The sequence below is a fragment of the Oncorhynchus keta genome, chromosome 28 (assembly GCF_023373465.1).
Source record: "Oncorhynchus keta strain PuntledgeMale-10-30-2019 chromosome 28, Oket_V2, whole genome shotgun sequence".
Taxonomy (NCBI): domain Eukaryota; kingdom Metazoa; phylum Chordata; class Actinopteri; order Salmoniformes; family Salmonidae; genus Oncorhynchus; species Oncorhynchus keta.
This window is the reverse complement of record NC_068448.1, coordinates 37,331,396-37,352,140: the sequence shown is the minus strand read 5'-3', so window position 1 is coordinate 37,352,140 and position 20,745 is coordinate 37,331,396. Positions and strand designations below refer to the sequence as shown.

General features: G+C 41.9%; 1 protein-coding gene across 4 annotated transcripts in view; it reads left to right on the top strand.

Annotated features, from left to right (window-relative positions):
- The first annotated feature begins 15,595 nt into the window (after positions 1 to 15,595).
- acot7 (acyl-CoA thioesterase 7) overlaps positions 15,596 to 20,745 on the top strand; it is a 74,575-nt gene continuing 69,425 nt past the window's right edge. For 2 of the 4 annotated variants that reach the window (XM_052482936.1, XM_052482934.1), the window contains exons 1-2: positions 15,596 to 15,752; positions 16,770 to 16,869. In XM_052482936.1, the coding sequence (XP_052338896.1) occupies positions 16,820 to 16,869 (50 nt within the window). In that variant the 5' untranslated portion in view covers positions 15,596 to 15,752; positions 16,770 to 16,819. Of the gene's footprint in view, positions 15,753 to 16,769; positions 16,870 to 18,105; positions 18,263 to 20,745 lie in introns of those variants that run through there. The other 2 variants (XM_052482935.1, XM_052482939.1) reach the window with 2 other exon arrangements.

The window sequence follows — 20,745 nt, the reverse complement described above, 5'->3', positions numbered from 1 at the left end:
CTCTATATCATCTACTGCATCCTTATGTAATACATGTATCACTAGCCACTTTAACTATGCCACTTTGTTTACTTTGTCTACATACTGATCTCATATGTATATACTGTACTCGATACCATCTACTGTACGCTGCTCTGTACCATCACTCATTCATATATCCGTATGTACATATTCCTTATCCCCTTACACTGTGTATAAGACAGTAGTTTTGGAATTGTTAGTTAGATTACTTGTTGGTTATCACTGCATTGTCGGAACTAGAAGCACAAGCATTTCGCTACACTCGCATTAACATCTGCTAACCATGTGTATGTGACAAATAACATTTGATTTGATTTGATTTGACAATAAACCCATGTCACACCCTGGCCTGAACAAATAATTAAAGAAAACACAAAATACTAAGACGAAGGCGTGACAATTTGACAAACTACAGAAGAGATATATCATTATTTGCAAGCTAAATTAATCAAACACTGAACATTTTTTACAAAGAAAATGAAAAAAAAAACCTCCTTATTACTGCATCCCACCTTTCACCCTTTTTCATGTTCAGGAAGTGAATCGGGTCCTCGTTCTCGCAGGAACGCCCCAACACGCACGTCTCGTCCAATTCCGTTATTTTGGGTTTGGACCTGATGGCGTTGCCCGCTTGAAATCCATGGCAAACTTAAACATTATTTTTTTAAATATCAAGTACAGTACAGGCATAACGTACTGAGCTGTTGCCTGAAGCAGATCACAAACAGTGGTGCCAGATTCAGTGCCTAAATGGATGTTGCATGACACAACCAATAATATTACATTAAACATACACAATACCAACATACCGTCCCCAACTTTAAGACCACTGAGCCAAACAGATGAAGTGGAGGGACCACTGCAACATTTAAATATGAATTAGTGGCAAGGTTTGGTATCATGAGTTCAAATCATTCTAGATTTAGTTCACATTCCCTTCCAGTTGTGCATAAGGTAATAATGGAAGGTATCTTTAAAATGCAGTGCACATTACATTCAGGTATTACCCGTCAGTGATATGGGCTTACAAACCAATCCATCCACATCAGCTTGGTTTGCAAAGTACTTGTGAACTTTTTTCCTCATGTTTTGATGGCTCATAACTTGATCCAGACAACTTTCCTAGGCAAACCAAAAGCCCATTCGCTGCTACCACCACTGTTCCATTGTCCTGTAAAGAGATGTCAAATATACTTGGATACAACTTTATAGTTTTGGACCCCAGGAAGAGTAGCTTCTGCTTTGTAACAGATGATGGGGATCCCCCAAAAAACAAATCAAATGAAAGACTAGAAGTCTGTTTGTCTGTAAATCTGTTTGGCAAAAATGGAACAGAGATGTTTCAAATAGATACTTTGTGTTTATAAAGAGGAGACATCACAATTGATATTTTATGCGTTGATGTGTTTTTTGGGGTGATAAAAAATGAAATAGGCCAAAGCAATTACAACAAACCTTGGGACAGAGTGGGCACTGGGTTCCATCGGCAGTTTCTGGGGCCAGACGGCACAACATATCAAGTATGTCAGAACTCCTCCTAGGCCTCATTTGTCAGGGCGGTATACAAGTCTCTTCCCTGAAATGAATGAACAGAGTCGCTTACAGGCACTCTGATTCATTACTGCATTCCATCAGAGTAGGACATCAACACTCTGATTCATTACTGCATTCCATCAGAGTAGGACATCAACACTCTGATTCATTACTGCATTCCATCACAGTAGGACATCAACACTCTGATTCATTACTGCATTCCATCAGAGTAGGACATCAACACTCTGATTCAATACTGCATTCCATCAGAGTAGGACATCAAAACTCTGATTCAATACTGCATTCCATCAGAGTAGAACATCAACACTCTGATTCAATACTGCATTCCATCAGAGTAGGACATCAACACTCTGATTCATTACTGCATTCCATCAGAGTAGAACATCAACACTCTGATTCATTACTGCATTCCATCAGAGTAGGACATCAACACTCTGATTCATTACTGCATTCCATCAGAGTAGGACATCAACACTCTGATTCATTACTGCATTCCATCAGAGTAGGACATCAACACTCTGATTCATTACTGCATTCCATCAGAGTAGGACATCAACACTCTGATTCAATACTGCATTCCATCAGAGTAGGACATCAAAACTCTGATTCAATACTGCATTCCATCAGAGTAGGACATCAACACTCTGATTCAATACTGCATTCCATCAGAGTAGGACATCAACACTCTGATTCAATACTGCATTCCATCAGAGTAGGACATCAACACATACAGCAAATGCATCTTCACATACAAGTAGAACAGGGTTTCTACAACAGATCTGTTTATCAAAACAGGAATTTGGTTAAAACCTTTTGCAGACAAAGTAAAAATAGTATAGAATCAGATTATAAAAGTGATTACTCACTGTCCTATGATGAAAATTGAATGACAGGCCAATGGCCCTCAGTGACACCACTCTCAAGCTGCAGGCTGGTTATCCGCTTGAGTAGTGAGCAGACCACTGCAGTCTGAGGCTGGTGGGATGTTCGAGACCAATGACACTGCTTCTGGCTCATGTACCTGACCAATGGCACTGCTTCCGGCTCACACTGGCAGAGCTCTATTCTCACATCATGCACTCGGCCTGAAAGAAGAAAAATAGTTAGTCATGAAAAGTTATATTTTAAAAAATGGATCAAAAACTACACATTTTCCAATGCAAATATAAATGGTTTTCTTTGACATATCTGTGATGCGTAACTGGACAATCCACAGTCAGGAATTCAGTTTCACCATCAATCGGGGTCAACAACGTAGAAAACTTTGCATTTCTCATAGTAAACATAGCCAACAAGTTGAAAAAGTTGAGGTTTGGTGAAAAATGTATGGGAAATAACATTACCACTGGGTGCATTATAATTAGCCTTGTCCCAGCCATGACAGCCCATAGGGCAGAAGACTATCTCCTGTTTCAGTAGTGTGAGGTAACTAGATATACAAGTAAACCCCTTGGACAGGGTGCTAGTCTATCGCAATGCCTTACCCCATATCCATCTGCTTAATGCGGAGTGCCAAGCTGAGATGCATTCGGTCACGCTTTTTAGAGTCTTTGGTATGACTGAACTGGGGATCAAACCCAACCTTCCAATCTCAGGGCCGACATTAACCCCAAGGCCACTGAGTTGATGGGTGCATTCTGCTTTAAATAAACAACATCCTCTGCATATTGTCTGCTGCTGTAGCTGACAACTGAGGTTTTAGGTTTTCTCCTTCAATGATTTGAGGGCAATTGAAACTGTCATGTTCAGTTTTAATATCCACAAAACCATGTATTTTGAGTCGTAAAGGGGTGGCCAGCCAAATCATTCGTTTTAAAAGTCTCCCATGACTATATCCAGTAATAGTTTCTTATTGTTCTAGTTATGATCTCGTAACACAGTTACGCTACTACAGTTAAGGCATAAGTCATAATCAAGGGGTATACACTGAGTAAACCAAACATTAGGAACACCTTCCAAATATTGAGTTGTGTGCCTCCCCCTTTTGCCCTCAGAACAACCTCAATTCGTCGGGGCATGGACTCTACAAGGTGTTGAAAGCATTCCACAGGGATACTGGCCCATATTGACTCCAATGCTTCCCACACTTGTGTCAAGTTGACTGGATGTCCCTTGGGTGGTGGACCATTCTTGATACACACGGGAAACTGTTGAGTGTAAAAACCCAGCAGCGTTGCAGTTCGTGACACGAACCGGTGCGCCCGGAACCTACTACCATACCCCGTTCATTTTTGGTCTTGCCCATTCACCCTCTGAATGGCACACACACAAACCATGTCTCAATGGTATCAAGGCTAAAAAAAATCTTTCTTTAACCAGTCTCCTCCCCTTCACCTACACTGGTTGAAGTGGATTTAACAAGTGACATCAATAAGGGATCATAGCTTTCCCCTGGATTCACCTGGTCAGTCTGTGTCATGGAAAGAGCAGGTGTTCCTAATGTTTTGTCCACTTAGTGTATTTCATTTGAAAATGCAAACTAAATTGCCTTGAACTTGTTACGTAATAAAAAGGTTATATAGAGATGAAGTTGAAAGATTTTTGTTTAATGTAAGATATTACTAACAAATGCATTTATTACTTCTCAACGTCATCAAATACCCTCAGAGGTCTACTGTGGTTGAGTGAGCACTTATGGCCACCTCTCTGCCTCCAGTGCCATTCAAAAGCAAACGGAAGGGTCCTTTTGAATTGACCATCCTTAAGAGGAAGAGTATTGGTTAAGAGCTTGGGCTTGGTTTCAATGATTTAGCCATGGCTAAAAAGCATGACCTGGTGAAAATAAGTAAGTTGTGGGTGGAAATATGTATCAGATAGAGCGAGAGAAACAGAGAGTGTCTGAGACCTCTGCGAAGGCCTCAGACACTGACCATTTCACTTAACCGATGTTTGAGAAATGAGTTTCTTTGTCAATTGGGCATATGATGAAACATTGTCATTGATAATATTGTCTCAGCCCCACAGTCAGTGCACCGCCATAGTATCTCTGGCTCGATCCCACACACGGAGCAGATGGAGTTTTACTGGGGGGTCCGTGCAGATGCTCCCGTATTTCTCTCCATGCAGTCACTGTTTCCCATTTTCTCCTCTGAGCATTGGTAGACTGGGTATTACTTGTAGATGGACGATGGTCCTCTCTTTGGGACTGAGGACGTTCCGAGCTGGAGGTGCAGCACTGAGGGACAATGTGCCTGTTTTTCTTTTTGCCTCTCAATGGAATTTCCTTTCTCAGGATAAAGATTTTTGTTTTCCCAAATTTGGGCATTGTTGCACAATTCTGAAACAGAGACAGTTCTGAAGAATCCGATAAAATACATATAGTTGATCACAAACTCAAGGAAGGCAAAGAAGCCAGCAAATTCCTGTTCACTTTCCAAAGGTATTCATCATATGTTTCACAAATCATTTTACAAGGATTATGCTATATTTGGGGCAGGGTTCATCAAATAGATTCAGCCGGGGGCCAAATTTGTTTTGAGCAGATAGTCAGGGGGCCCGAACATAAGACAAATATTTGTAGATTGCAAATTCAATATTTGACTAAAACCTAGTCATTTCAAACCTTGATTATGTTTGGGGACATTGCGTAGGGTTCCGTCTTCCGGATGGGACGTTAAAATGGGTGTCCTGACTCTCTGTGGTCATTCAAAATCCCATGGCTCTTATTGTAAGAGTAGGGGTGTTCACCCCAGTGTCATGGCTAAATTCCCAACCTGGCATTCAATCATGGCCACCTAATCATCCCATCATTCCCAATTGACATATATCACTCCTCACCTCTCCACCTGATAGCTGATGTGTGGTGAGCGTTCTGGCGCATAAATGGTCAGTACTACACATTGATGGTGGATGAGGTGAGTTTCCCCCTACTATGTAAAGCGCTTTGAGTACCTCAGTTGGTAGAAAAGAGCTATATCATCAGATTTCAAAAATTAAAATCACTTGGGAGCTGATTTCCTGGTGTTTTTTTTGCGTCTTTTATGTCCAACAATTTTAGCTTTTTTTAATAATATATATATTTTTAAATAGAAAATGATAATGCCAACCATTTTTTATAGATACATATATGTTTTTTATACATATAGTACCTGTCAAAAGATTTGGACACACCTACTCATTCAAGGGTTTTTCTTATTTTCTTTCTTTGTTTGAACTATTTTCCACATTGTACAATAATAGTGAAGACATCAAAACTATGAAATAACACATATTGAATCATGTAGTAACCAAAAATGTGTTAAAGAAATCAAAACCATTTGCCTTGATGACAGCTTTGCACACTCTTGGCATTCTCTCAACCAGCTTCATGAGATAGTCACCTGGAATGCATTTCAATTAACAGGTGTGCCCTGTTAAAAGTTCATTTGTGGAATTTCCTTCCTTCTTAATAAGTTTGAGCCAATCAGTTGTGATGTGAAAAGGTAGGGGTGGTATACAGAAGATAGCCCTATTTGGTGAAAGACCAAGTCCATATTATGGCAAGAATAGCTCAAATAAGCAAAGATAAATGACAGTCCATTATTACTTTAAGACATGAAGGTCAGTCAATAATTTCCAGAACTTTGAAAGTTTCTTCAAGCGCTTCAAGTTGCAAAAACCATCAAGCGCTATGATGAAACTGGCTCCCAATGAGGCCCGCCATCAGAAAGGAAGACCCAGAGTTACTTCTGCTGCAGAGGATGAGTTCATTAGAGTTACCAGCCTCAGAAATTGCAGCCCAAATAAATGCTTCACATAGTTCAAGTAACAGACACATCTCAACATCAACTGTTCAGAGGAGACTGCGTCAATCAGGCCTTCATGGTCGAATTGCTGCAAAGAAACCACTACTAAAGGACACCAATAATAAGAAGAGACTTGCTGGGCCAAGAAACACAAGCAATGGACATTAGACCGGTGGAAATCTGTCCTTTGGTCTGATGAGTCCAAGATTAGATTTTTGGTTCCAACCACCCTGTCTTTGTGAGACGCAGAGTAGGTGAACGGATGATCTCTGCATGTGTGGTTCCCACCATGAATGGAAGAGGTGTGATCGTGTGGTGGTGCTTTGCTGGTGATTTATTTAGAATTCAAGGCACACTTAACCATATGCTAGCTATGCTACCTAGTGTTGCGTTGTGGGTTTTGTATTCGACTTGAGCTGCAACAGATTTCCACACCAATTTTCACATGTTGCTACCAACCTTACTATAATGACAAAATTATCCATTTGTTCACAAAAAAAAGAATGTTCTCAAATATGAGTGTTATTTAACACTGTAAATTATAGGAATTAGTGGTTTGGGGTGGATTTTTCCTTTTAATTGTTGACATCGACCAGAAACAAATAGTTTGGCCTGCATCGTGCAAAAGGACACCGCAATCATAATTATTGGGAGTAGGGGGGAGTTCTCTATCTCCACAGCATCCTGCATATGGCTATCCGTTCATATTCGACTGATAAATTGCAATACGTTTCATCACCAAAGGGTGGCAGGAAATTACATTTTGGACCACAGCTCACACAAGCAACCTTGTTATGCATACAAATTGGATTAAACATAAGCAATCTATGAATAAGAGAGACTTGTATATTTATGTTATGCAGATCTTTACCCCAAAAGCATTAGACCAATTGAGGGCTTATAGGGGTCTCAACAGTTTTACATATACTGAACAAAAATATAAAACGCAACATGCAACAATTTCTAAGATTTTACTGAGTTACAGTTCATATAAGCAAATCAGTTAAATAAATAATTTAGGCCCTAATCTACGGATTACACAAGACTGGAAATACAGATATGCATCTGTTGCTCACTGATACTTTAAAAACAAGATTAGGGCGTGGATCAGTAAACCAGTCGGTATCTGGTGTGATCATCTTATGCATGATATGTACATGTCGGGATAACTCTCATGTACATTCGGAAAGCATTCAGACACTTTCCCCATTTTGTTACATTACAGCCTAATTATAAAATTGATTAAATATTTGTTCCCCTCATCAATCTACACACAATACATCATAACGACAAAGCAAAAACTTTTTTTATTTTTTATTATTATATATATTTTTTGTGCAAATATCAAGGGGTCTGAATGCTTTCCGAATGCACTGTATATATGGGTCATTCTATGAAAATTGTGGATTTATGAAGAACCAACTTGTACACATTTTATTTATTTAAAAAAAATCATAACTTATAGTCAGATAATAGTTAACCCCTTAACATTATATATCATCATAAATGACAGTTTAACAAATGTTTTGATTTTTACTACATTACATAAAAACATGCTTGTGCTGCCTTTTTGTCACTGGTGTGTTACCTATATTTTCGATGACAATTCAGTCTTTCTGTATCACAATTCCAGTGGCTCAGAAGTTTACATACACTAAGTTGACTGTGCCTTTAAACAGCTTGAAGAAATCCAGAAAATTATGTCATGGCTTTAGAAGCTTCTGATAGGCTAATTGACATAATTTGAGTCAATTGGAGGTGTACCTGTGGATGTATTTCAAGGCCTACCTTCAAACTCAGTGCCTCTTTGCTTGACATCGTGGGAAAATCAAAAGAAATCAGCCAAAATAATGTAGACCTCCACAAGTCTGGTTCATCCCTGGGAGCAATTTCCAAACCCCTGAAGGTACCATGTTCATCTGTACAAACAATAGTACGCAAGTATAAACACCATGGGACCACGCAGCAGTCATACCGCTCAGGAAGGAGACGTGTTCTGTCTCCTAGAGATGAACGTACTTTGGTGCGAAAAGTGCAAATCAATCCCAGAACAACAGCAAAGGACTTTGTGAAGATGCTGGAGGAAACAGGTACAAAAGTATCTATCAGTGAAATGAGTCCTATATCGACAAAACCTGAAAGGCCGCTCAGCAAGGAAGAAGCCACTGCTCCAAAACCACCATAGAAATGCCAGATTACGGTTTGCAACTGCACATGGGGACAAAGTTTATACTTTTTGGAGAAATGTCCTCTGGTCTGATGAAACAAAAATAGAACGCTTTGGGAATAATGACCATCGTTATGTTTGGAGGAAAAAGGGGGAGGCTTGCAAGCCGAAGAACACCGTCCCAACCGTGAAGCAAGGGGGTGGCAGCATCATGTTGTGGGGGTGCTTTGCTGCAGGAGGGACTGGTGCACTTCACAAAATAGATGGCATCATGAGGAGGGGAAATTATGTGGATATACTAAAGCAACATCTCAAGACATCAGTCAGGAAGTTAAAGCTTGGTTGCAAATTGGTCTTCCAAATGGACAATGACCCCAAGCATACTTCCAAAGTTGTGGCAAAATGGCTTAAGGACAACAAAGTCAAGGTATTGGAGTGGCCATCACAAAGCCCTGACCTCAACCTATAGAAAATGTGTGGGCAGAACTGACAAGTGTGTGCGAGCAAGGAGGCCTACAACCCTGACTCAGTTACAACAGCACTGTCAGGAGGAATGGGCCAAGATTCACCCAACTTATTGTGGGAAGCTTTTGGGAGGCTACTCGAAACATTTGACCCAAGTTAAACAATTTAAAGGCAATGCTACCAAATACTAATTGAGTGTATGTAAACTTCTGACCCACTGGGAATGTGATGAAAGAAATAAAAGCTGAAAGAAAGAATTATCTCTATTATTATTCTGACATTTCCCATTCTTAAAATAAAGTGTTGATCCTAACTGACCTAAGACATGGACTTTTTACTTGGATTAAATGTCAGGAATTGTGAAAAACTGAGTTTAAATGTATTTGGCTATGGTGTATGTAAACGTCTGATTTCAACTGTATAATCAAAGACAGAAAAGGTTAATGATAATACTAAGAAATTGTTTAGATAAGTAAAAATTTAAGTTTGAACACACGTGTAAAGTTATTTTGTCTGACATTTTTCCATTTATACTATTGTTTTGCTGTTTGTAACATTAGAAATAATTGAGGTTGAGTCATCAAAAGTGAATGATCATATCCTTAAAATGTTTACTCATGAATGTAGCAACAGTTAGGTAGACACAAAAACCATATTCAATTAAATTGGGCAAATCTAATGCCAGAACACCAATATGCCATACACTAACACCAGTGACACAATGTGAAATCAATGACAAACAAATGTTATCAATTTATTAGTAATATTTTACATTTCTGCTGGATCATGCCTTCTGCTAGGTGAGGTGTTGCAGAAGGTGATGGGGGGCTCCTCTGCCACATAGAGGACACTTGATTGTGTGACCCCGAAGTGAACTGACTGGATCTCTGAAGCATACTTGCAAGTGAAGTTCTCACGGAAGTCTATATGGATCAGGCAATCAGTCAATCATTTTGTAATTTGGGTGAACTATCCCTTTAAGTAACTCTGTAGATACAGAGTACATGTGTCTTCCTACAGACAGATTGTCTTAATTCTGACCTTGCAGTACTGGGTTCACTGTCTGGAGTGGATGGGGAGGTCAACACTGTCGTTCCTGCTCTCAATCTCTCTGTTTAGCCTATCTGACCCGCCATTTCCTTCGCTCCTGTCTTTTTTTCCTTTCTGTGAGATCCTTCAGTCTCTTTTTTAACTCTCTAAATCCTTTAAGTAAGTCTGGTGTTTTTGTGGTGTGGGTCAGCATCCCTGCGCTGTCTGTAGAGTATTCGCTTTTCAACAGCACCTAATTTCGCCATATCTAACAAAAGGAAAGCCATATTATGTGATTACAATATTGAAAGTAATAAAATGCAAATAATGCATTATCGTCATGTCACCGATGTTAACAGCTAGAACTGAAACACCGGTGACAAATCTGCAGACAAGATGGCATATCTAAGATGGCGGCCACTCTATCTCAAACCACACTTCTTAAGTTTTAAATAAATCACTTAATCATGCAATTTTATCAATCATTTTAATCCAATTTCCTTTCCCCTTACTATAAACTGTATCACACCAGTGACACATCTTAAGTCCTTGCTGTCACGCCTTGGTCTTAGTATTTTGTGTTTTCTTTATCTATTTGGACAGGCCAGGGTGTGACATGGGTTATTGTGGTGTGTTTTCTGTCTTGGGGTTTTGTGGGGTGACTAATTAGTCTATGGCTGCCTGAGGCGGTTCTCAATCAGAGTCAGGTGATTTATCGTTGTCTCTGATTGGGAACCATATTTAGGCAGCCATATTCTGTGAGTGTTTTCGTGGGTGATTGTTCCTGTCTCTGTGTAGTTGTTCACCAGACAGGCTGTATAGGTTTTCACGTTCCGTTTGTTGTTTTGTATATATATAGTTATTCCATGTGTCGTCTATTCTTTATTAAAGAACATGAGTAACCACCACGCTACATTTTGGTCCGCTTCTCCTTCAACTGACGAACGCCGTTACAGAATCACCCACCACACCTGGACCGAGCGGCGTGGTAACAGGCAGCGACAGCAGGAGCAGCGTAAGGAGGAATGGACATGGGAGGACGTTATGGACAGCAGGAGTATAGAGTATACGACTTGGGAGGAAATAGACAGGTGGGCGGTCGACCCAGAGAGAGTGCCGGAGCCCGCCTGGGATTCGCTGGAGCAGTGCGAAGAGGGCTATAGGAGAATGGAGTCGAAGAGAAAAACACAGCGGCGCAGAAAGAAACCCGAAAGTCAGCCCCAAAAATGTATTGGGGGGCTCAGGGAGAGTGTGGCAGAGTCAGGGTTCAGACCTGAGCCAACTCCCCCTGTTAATCGTGAGGAGCAGCGATCAAAGGACTTCTGGACTTGGGAGGAGATATTGGACGGAAAGGGACCCTGGGCACAGCCTGGTGAATATCGACGCCCCAAAGAAGAACTGGATGCGGCAAAAGCGGATAGGCGCTGGTATGAAGAGGCAGCACGACGAAGCAGATGGAAGCCTGAGAGTCGGCCCCAAAAATGTATTGGGGGAGGACTTACAGGGAGTATGGCTATGCCAGGTAGGAGACCTGCGCAAACTTCCTGTGCTTACCGGGGGGCTAGAGAGACCGGGCAGGCACCGTGTTATGCTATGGAGCACACGGTGTCTCCAGTGCGGGTGCATAGCCCGGTGCGGTACATACCAGCTCTTCGTATTGGCCGGGCTAGTGTGGGCATCGAGCCAGGTAAGGTTGGGCAGGCTCGGTGCTCAAGAGCTCCAGTGCGCCTGCACGGTCCGGTCTATCCAGTGCCACCTCCACACACCAGTCCTCCGGTGGCAGCTCCCCGCACCAGGCTTCCTGTGCGTGTTCTCTATCCAGTTCCACCTGTGCCAGCACCACGCATCAGGCCTACAGTGCGCCTCGCCTCTCTAGCGCTGCCGGAGTCTCCCGCCTGTTCAGCGCTTCCAGAGCCTTCCTCCTCTACAGCGCTGCTGGAGTCTCCCGCCTGTTCAGTGCTGTCGGAGCCTTTCTCCTCTCCAGTGCTGTCGGAGTCTCCCACCTGTTTAGCGCTGCCGGAGTCTCCCACCTGTTTAGCGCTGCCGGAGCCTCCTGCCTGTTCAGCGCAGCCTGAGCTGTCAGCCTGCATGGAGCAGCCAGAGCTGTCAGTCTGCATGGAGCAGCCAGAGCTGCCAGTCTGCATGGAGCAGCCAGAGCTGACAGTCTGCATGGAGCAGCCAGAGCTGCCAGTTTGCATGGAGCAGCCAGAGCTGCCAGTCTGCATGGAGCAGCCAGAGCTGTCAGCCTGCATGGAGCAGCCTGAGCTGTCAGTCTGCATGGAGCAGCCTGAGCTGTCAGTCTGCATGGAGCAGCCAGAGCTGCCAGTCTGCATGGAGCAGCCAGAGCTGTCAGTCGGCATGGAGCAGCCAGAGCTGCCAGTCTGCATGGAGCAGCCAGAGCTGCCAATCTGCATGGAGCAGCCAGAGCTGCCAATCTGCATGGAGCAGCCAGAGATGCCAGTCTGCATGGAGCAGCCAGAGCTGCCAGTCTGCATGGAGCAGCCAGAGCTGCCAGTCTGCATGGAGCAGCCAGAGCTGCCAGTTTGCATGGAGCAGCCAGAGCTGCCAGTCTGCATGGAGCAGCCAGAGCTGTCAGCCTGCATGGAGCAGCCTGAGCTGTCAGTCTGCATGGAGCAGCCTGAGCTGTCAGTCTGCATGGAGCAGCCAGAGCTGCCAGTCTGCATGGAGCAGCCAGAGCTGTCAGTCGGCATGGAGCAGCCAGAGCTGCCAGTCTGCATGGAGCAGCCAGAGATGCCAGTCTGCATGGAGCAGCCAGAGCTGCCAGTCTGCATGGAGCAGCCAGAGCTGCCAGTCTACATAGAGCAGCCAGAGCTGTCAGTCTGCATAGAGCAACCAGAGCTGCCAGTCTGCATGGAGCAGCCAGAGCTGCCAGTCTGCATGGAGCAACCAGAGCAGCTAGATCCGCCAGTCAGCCAGACTCTTCCAGATCTGCCAGTCAGCCAGACTCTTCCAGATCTGCCAGTCAGCCAGACTCTTCCAGATCTGCCAGTCAACCAGACTCTTCCAGATCCGCCAGCCAGCCAGGATCTGGCGGAGCCAACTACCTGTCTGAGCTTCCTGGGCTTCCCCTCAGTCCCGGGCATCCCCTCAGTCCCGGGCTTCCCCTCAGTCCCGGGCTTCCCCTCAGTCCCGGGCTTCCCCTCAGTCCTGAGCTTCCCCTCAGTCCCGGGCTTCCCCTCAGTCCCGAGCTGCCCCTCAGTCCCGAGCTTCCCCTCAGTCCCGAGCTGCTTCTCAGTCCCGAGCTGCCCCTCAGTCCCGAGCTGCCCCTCAGTCCTGAGCAGCCCCTCAGTCCCGAGCTTCCCCTCAGTCCCGAGCTGCCCCTCAGTCCCGAGCTGCCCCTCAGTCCCGAGCTGCCCCTCAGTCCCGAGCTGCCCCTCAGTCCCGAGCTGCCCCTCAGTCCAGTGGGGTTCTGGGTGAGTGAGGACTACTAGGCCATGGTCGGCGGCGAGGGTGGACTATCCCAGGACGTGAAGGGGAGGAACTAAGACATTTATGGAGTGGGGTCCACGTCCCGGGCCGGAGCCGCCACCATGGACAGACGCCCACCCGGACCCTCCCTATGGTTTTGAGGTGCGTCCGGGAGTCCGCACCTTAGGGGGAGGGGGTTCTGTCACGCCTTGGTCTTAGTATTTTGTGTTTTCTTTATCTATTTGGACAGGCCAGGGTGTGACATGGGTTATTGTGGTGTGTTTTTTGTCTTGGGGTTTTGTGGGGTGACTAATTAGTCTATGGCTGCCTGAGGCGGTTCTCAATCAGAGTCAGGTGATTTATCATTGTCTCTGATTGGGAACCATATTTAGGCAGCCATATTCTGTGAGTGTTTTCGTGGGTGATTGTTCCTGTCTCCGTGTAGTTGTTCACCAGACAGGCTGTATAGGTTTTCACGTTCCGTTTGTTGTTTTGTATATATATAGTTATTTCATGTATCTCTATTCTTTATTAAAGAACATGAGTAACCACCACGCTGCACTTTGGTCCGCTTCTCCTTCAACTGACGAACGCCGTTACAATTGCATGAAATTACCAAGTTAATCATCAAATTGTTAACATATGAGGAGAGAGTGCACACTCACCATGTGCTTTCAAAACAGTCCCATCACCAATGAACCTTCAAGGACACAGGAAGAATTTGGCAAGGATGTTGCATTTTTCCAAGTGGTGGTTTTTACATATTTTAACACCAGTGACATGAAATTGAGGGACAGCTATTACTTGTAAATGATTTGTAATATTTATTTGATATTTTAGTTCTTTAAGTTGTCCACTAAATAACTATAATACTTTCATTTGTATTATGACATTTAAAGAGGGAGAAAAATATATTTTTAAACTAGAAATATGTCACTAAACCATGACTCCTGACCAGAGGGACAAGCCAATTTCATGGTACTGACCGTGCTCTACAATATATAGAAAAAATAGTTAGCAATATAACTGTCTTACATGTGTTTTATTAATAATAAAAGGTCAATAAAACTAAGTGTTTTTCCTGATGAATAAGGCGGGTACAGGAAAGCCACCATTTTTGTAGAATGACCCCTATCACTAATAAGCTATAGAGATGCATTCATTGTCATATTATCTTGATAAAAAGCTATAATTCATGTTAAATCATGTTAGTTAAGTATTATATACCGAAGTAGACGTCTTCTGTCCAGTAAGTGGACAAGGTTAAAGACGTTCTTATTATTTAAGGTCTGCATGGATTCTGTTATATTTAGTCTTCTTTGGGGTTAAATGATAAAGACACATAAAACTCCCCTGTAAACCCCAAAGGGTTATTATATAATGTACATCATTTTGCACGAGACTTCAGTATCCTGGGTCTGTGCAGATAAACGATATGTAAGCACATTGTGTTATGTTACTTGAAAACATAAAATGTCTCTACTTTCGGTATGTATTTTATTATGTAGGCTATTACTATTGCGCATTGTACATATATTTAACTGTATTAAAACTACAATACTGTGGTATATTACTCGTCCTATTAATTTCAACTATCCCTTTTTGGTATGACTCGGCATGTAGGTGAGAACATAGTCCTCGACAAAGCGCCAAAACGTTATTTCATTTTACTTGGTAAGAAAATGTATTCGTACTCTATATATGCACGGAAAGCGCTCTAATCAAGGTGCACCCAACAGCTGTTACCCCAAAGTTTAAGGTGCAATATGCACTGGTTGCTAGAATTCTAATAGTTCGCCTAATTTCAGTTTGTGTGACAAAACAAGCAATGCGCATGGTGTAGAGAAGCATTGTACCATCTAAACCGCTGTGGAAATATATTGTCAATAACCAAAATATTGTTTGAAGTTGGTGTACAAAACCGAAAGTAAAAGACGCAAAAACCAAGCGTATGAACCGGAAGCATAGAAATAGCTAACATGGAACAGATCAACTGCAACTTAGACTTGCTTTCAATTACAATTACATATCTATAACTCATTTATATTTATATTTGGTTGGGTCTCCCAAAAAGTTACATATTGCAGCTGTTGGATTTGCATAGGCGCTTGGACTGACAGTCGTTGTGAGGAACAATCGCGCCCTTGCAGACGACAAAAAAAATCGTTGCGACCCATCAAATGGGATAGTCTCTGCTGCCCTCGCGTGGTCTTTTATCGTGATGATTTGAACTGCACGTGACGCAAGTTCTTAAAAAGTTTAGCTAGTTTTTCCTGTAAAGGGTGACACTGACAGCTTCTCACGGAACTGATCATCTGTTGTGAGTTGTGAAAACCAGCTAACCTGATCCACAGCAAAAACAGGTAACTTTTGAGATATAGTACTTTCTTTGTATGCATTGTCAGTTGAACCGAAACAAACATGTTCGCCTAAATAGTGCACAGGAAGCCTGCAATCAGTTATGAGACCGCTATTCAAAGAAACCGACTCATTTCATTGTCAACAAAACAACTAATTTATTTGGCTAAACTTAGCTTTAGAAGTACACTGAGGAAATTACATTATTTTGTAATGTTACAGCCTATGTAACAAAATGTAGAATAACTGTTTTTAATACTTCATTTCCAGTGGTGGAAAAGTACTCAATTGTCATACTTGAGTAAAAGTAAAGATATGTTAATATTAGAAAATGACTCAAATAAAAGTGAGTCAACCAGCAAAATACTACTTGAGTAAATATAAGAGTATTTGGGTTAAAATATACTATCAAAATAAGTGTAATTGATTAAATGTAGTTAAGTATCAAAAGTAAAAGTATAAACCATTTCAATTTCCTCATATTAAGTCAACCAAACGGCACGATGTTCTTGTTTTTTAATTAACAGATAGCCATGGGCACACTCCAACACTCAGACATAATTTACAAACGAAGTATTTGTGTTTAGTGAGTCCACCAGATCAGAGGCAGTAGATGACCAGGGATGTTGTCTTCATAAGTGCGTGAATTGGACCAGTTTCCTGTCCTGCTAAGAATTCAAAATGTAACAAGTACTTTTGGGTGTCAGGGGAAATGCATGGAGTCAAAAGTACATTATTTTATTTAGGAATGTAGTGAAATAAAAGTAAAAGTTGTCAATAAATAAAATAGTAAAGTAAAGTACAAATACAAAAAAAAACTTAAGTAGTACTTTAAAGTATTTTTACTTAAGTACTTTACACCACTGATCATTTCTAGCTAGTAATAGGCTACATTATAACTTCACCGGTAGGCTATTCCTTGAATTTACGATCTGTCAAAACCATGTCCCTTGATCTTGCTAACCGGCTGCAATAGCATGCTACCCGACTGAGTCTGCATATTGCTATCCTCACTGCACCAGGAGACTTGCGCCAAGACAAGCTCAACAAAGAGCCAGTCATCATTATCATCATGTCGGGAACACAATCGCAAGCCACCGCCTCATCCCTCCAGATATGCAGGTAAGCAAAACGATGCGCTGTGTTAAGAAATGTAATTTATATGTTTCTTTATCTGTGACATATTGGATGAGATCCAACGAGTGTACTGTGGAGAGCAGCTCAACTACCGGTTTGCGTGCACATTTCAAAGCGGCCCGATAATCCGCCAAATAGATTTTGCTCTCGGTCTATTCCGGCAAATGTTGACTGCATAGAAGTCACATAAGGCCGACACACTATAATAGGGACAAATACTGTTATTCTCAGTACAATACAGAACGACTACCGGGAGCTGAGCCTCAAATTGTGCACGCGATCACATGTCGTGTGAGGATCTTTTCGACAATGATGCTCGGATATGATGACGAACCGGTACAAGATGCGTAGAGGCAAACAAGGACATCTTAAGGTCGTCCTGGGGCATTTATAGTATATTTACGAGACCCCATGTAAATCACACCAAACATGTAGGCCTAATACATAAATAAATAATTAAACTCCCAAATAACCTCTCGCTATTCAGTTTGAATGGGCAAACGTCAGACCAGTGTGTTCTGACTAGTATAATTGTATCCGTTTTAAATCGTCTCCCAAACGGTTCCGGTTGTCGTAAAAAGTAAACAGAACAGTAAAACATGGGCAGATAAATGATGCGCATTCCCGTCGGCGGTAGTTTTGTTAATATTTGCATTGGCTTTTGTCGCAGCATTCATCTTATCAAATGCCTTTGCTGAGTCTTACAATGTAGTCTACAGCAGCGTCCATTTGCACTGCATTATGGTTCTGTATTATCATCCTCCTACAGGTAGAAAGAAGCATTGCACCACACCAAGAGAGACAAAGGCATTGCTCAATATGAACATGTCCCATGAAGAAGAAAAAAGGCCAGACTAGCCTATACTTAACACTGATTGCTATAATGCTTTAATAGTTTGTTATAATCATGAATGTCTTATTACAAGGCTTATTATCTTATTATAAGGATACTAGTGTTGTGTATTTCTATGTAGCAGCTATTCAATTGGACACCATAGCTGCTTGTTAGTATCGTCAGTTATAAAATTATAATACAACATTGTACGTAAAGTTGTAGTAGGCTACAATGCTTTATGACTCTCACATACTAAAATAATTTATAATGTATTAAAATCATCTTGGTCCTACTCTGGAACATTCCATTGCAAAAGCGGAAATCCAACTAACTTCACCTCCCTTTTCGGATCATAAATCAGGGTGGAGCAGATCCATGACATAGCAACGCAGTAAATGAGAGTGAGTAGTTTGTACCGGCCATATACGTTGATCATTAGCCAAGGCTCCTCCCCTGACATTTGTTTACACTTGGGTCAGTCAATTTGGAGGGAAGCATTTATACTGGATTGTATGGAACAAGCATGTCTGTGACTACCGCCAGGTAAGAGAGGACAATGCCATGTAGTGCTTCGCATGTTCAAATTAAAACCTTAAGTCGGTCTGATACTTTACAGGCAGCCAATGCAGCGAGGCTTAATCTGGAGTAATGTGATTGTACTTTCTTGTAATGTTGGTTAAAATGTGTCTGATAGTGTTCGGTACAAGTTATACGTTCTTATTTTAGGTACTTGACCAACCAGACCGTAGGGCATGACTACACAAAACCTCGCTCTCCCAGCTTGGGCCTTATCTGAATCAGATCAAATCTATTCTCTGTTGTCGATGACTTCACTAAGCTTAGACAATAGACTATTTGAAATCATTCAAATCATTTTTGCGTTTGGTGTAGTCTGCCTGGAGTGCCAGATGGGCAGGGTTTGAACTCTTGCGACTATATTCTATTTGTTTCATTGTGCCAGGCAAACGCAATCAATCCCAGATAAAGTATCTTAAATGAGCGCTGGACACATAGCCGTGCAGGCCGACACTTTATATTAAGTTCATCTTGTGCCTGTGTAACACTGTAATTACTCTAGTAACAACCTTGTATTCACATGCTGTTATATGCACTGTTTTGATTCAAATGATGAGACAATGCTTTTTGTGACCCTTGTGTCAGCAGATGACACCAGTGTAAAGTTGTAAGATATCTTAGGGTAGGGGTTCATAAACATTAGACATGGCAAAATGTGTAGAATTGCAAGAACATTTGCTTTAAAACAGCCCAATTTCCTCTGCACCCCATGACAAAATGTGTAGAATTGCAGGAAACTCGCTGCCAACCAGATGCATTTGACATTTACTGTACTTTTCACACCATCTGTCAATAACAAAATCTCAAAATACTCTGGATACATTCAGTAACACCATAATATTCATAGAAATCTTGGAGTTGGTGCAAGATAAGACAAAAGGATGACAAGGGTTTGAGTGAGAGGTCTAACTGGTGACTCCAAGTGGCCACACACCTCTCCAAACTGCACAGTTACTAAGTCATTTCAATGCACTTTTTTGACTCAAGGAAAGAGCCTTCAACTATAAGGTGCTTTTTTTGAGCTCTCCTAGCTTTGCCATTGAGGAACTGAAGCAAGCACACTTGTAGTTCCCACCATAACACAATTACAGTTATTTGTTTACGCAATCCAAAAACGTTCCATTAATAAGTTACAATCCGGGTCAGATGTGCATCATTTGAAAGCTTATTCTATTGCAACATGACTAGCTAAGTTATAAAATACGATCTTACAGTGTTAGGCTTTCAAAAGGCACTTCAGAGTAACAGATTGTAATTTTAGTGCTCATAGAATGGAGTCATGAGTGTATTCAAGTGTGTGTTCCGCAGCTAATCGTCTCCACAATACAACGAACACGGGCTCATTCTGTTCAGGACAAGCCAGGGTATAACACGTTATCCTTGTAACTGTGGATCGAACATAGCGATAATAAACATCAATGCTGTAAATGACATTTGTTTTCAAAAATGGAAATGTGAAGTGCACATTTGGACTCATGGGTGTGTGGTTTTCTTCTATGACATTAAAGCGGTATTTATTATAATCTCATCTTTCAGAACACATCGACTCCTCTCGATTTACAGCATTTCCCTCACTCAGACAAATACAATTTTTGCAAATGTAGCCCAATTACCAAGAGGGATGGGGACATCTTCTTGTCGCACACGTGGTGCTAAAATGTTTAACTGCTGTCAGTCAAAACCCATACAGTGCTGTGAAGCGGAGAACTTGAGCTTTAATGTCATGTATAGCATGTTACTGTACAGCCACTGCATTCCAATTTAGGCGGTTATCAATGTCAAAACCTGCCATTTTCAACCCGTGTACAGGATGACAGTGGCTGTGAGTCAAAAGGGCTACCAACCAGTTAATCCAATAGCAAAAAATACAAGATACATGTTTCTGAAAGTAATATGCTACTGTACTGTAAACTATAGTACATTACACTGTTTTAACATGAGGTTATACACTTGTACTACCCATCAACATTTACTGAAAATAACATTTCCATCATTTCTATCTCATGCGTGATCAAAGGTGTGATCATTGTAGATCTTCCACAATTATTGATGCATGAATACATTGGTTTTTTTTCAGATATAATTACAATGTGGGTGTACTGTAACAGATGAAATTAAACAAAGGAAACAATTGAAAGAAATAAACTAGTTAACAGGCAGTAGTTTGCATCAAGCCTGTCTTGAGCATTTGGCCAAAGGTTCTCATCCATATTGCAGTGAATGTCCTGATTGTTGATGCACCTAGGGAAAAACCTTTTGGTATGGGGAATCCAAGCCTGACATTGGTCTGGGTTGATGTCATCGCATGACTCATCAGTGGGCATGCTCATGTGGATGGCGATCATACACCTTCCAACTCCATTCTGAAAATAGTTCCTCGATAGGGTTGAGGAAAGGAGAGTATGGGGCCAGGTATAGGTTCAGGAATCGGGGATGGACTGGAAACCATG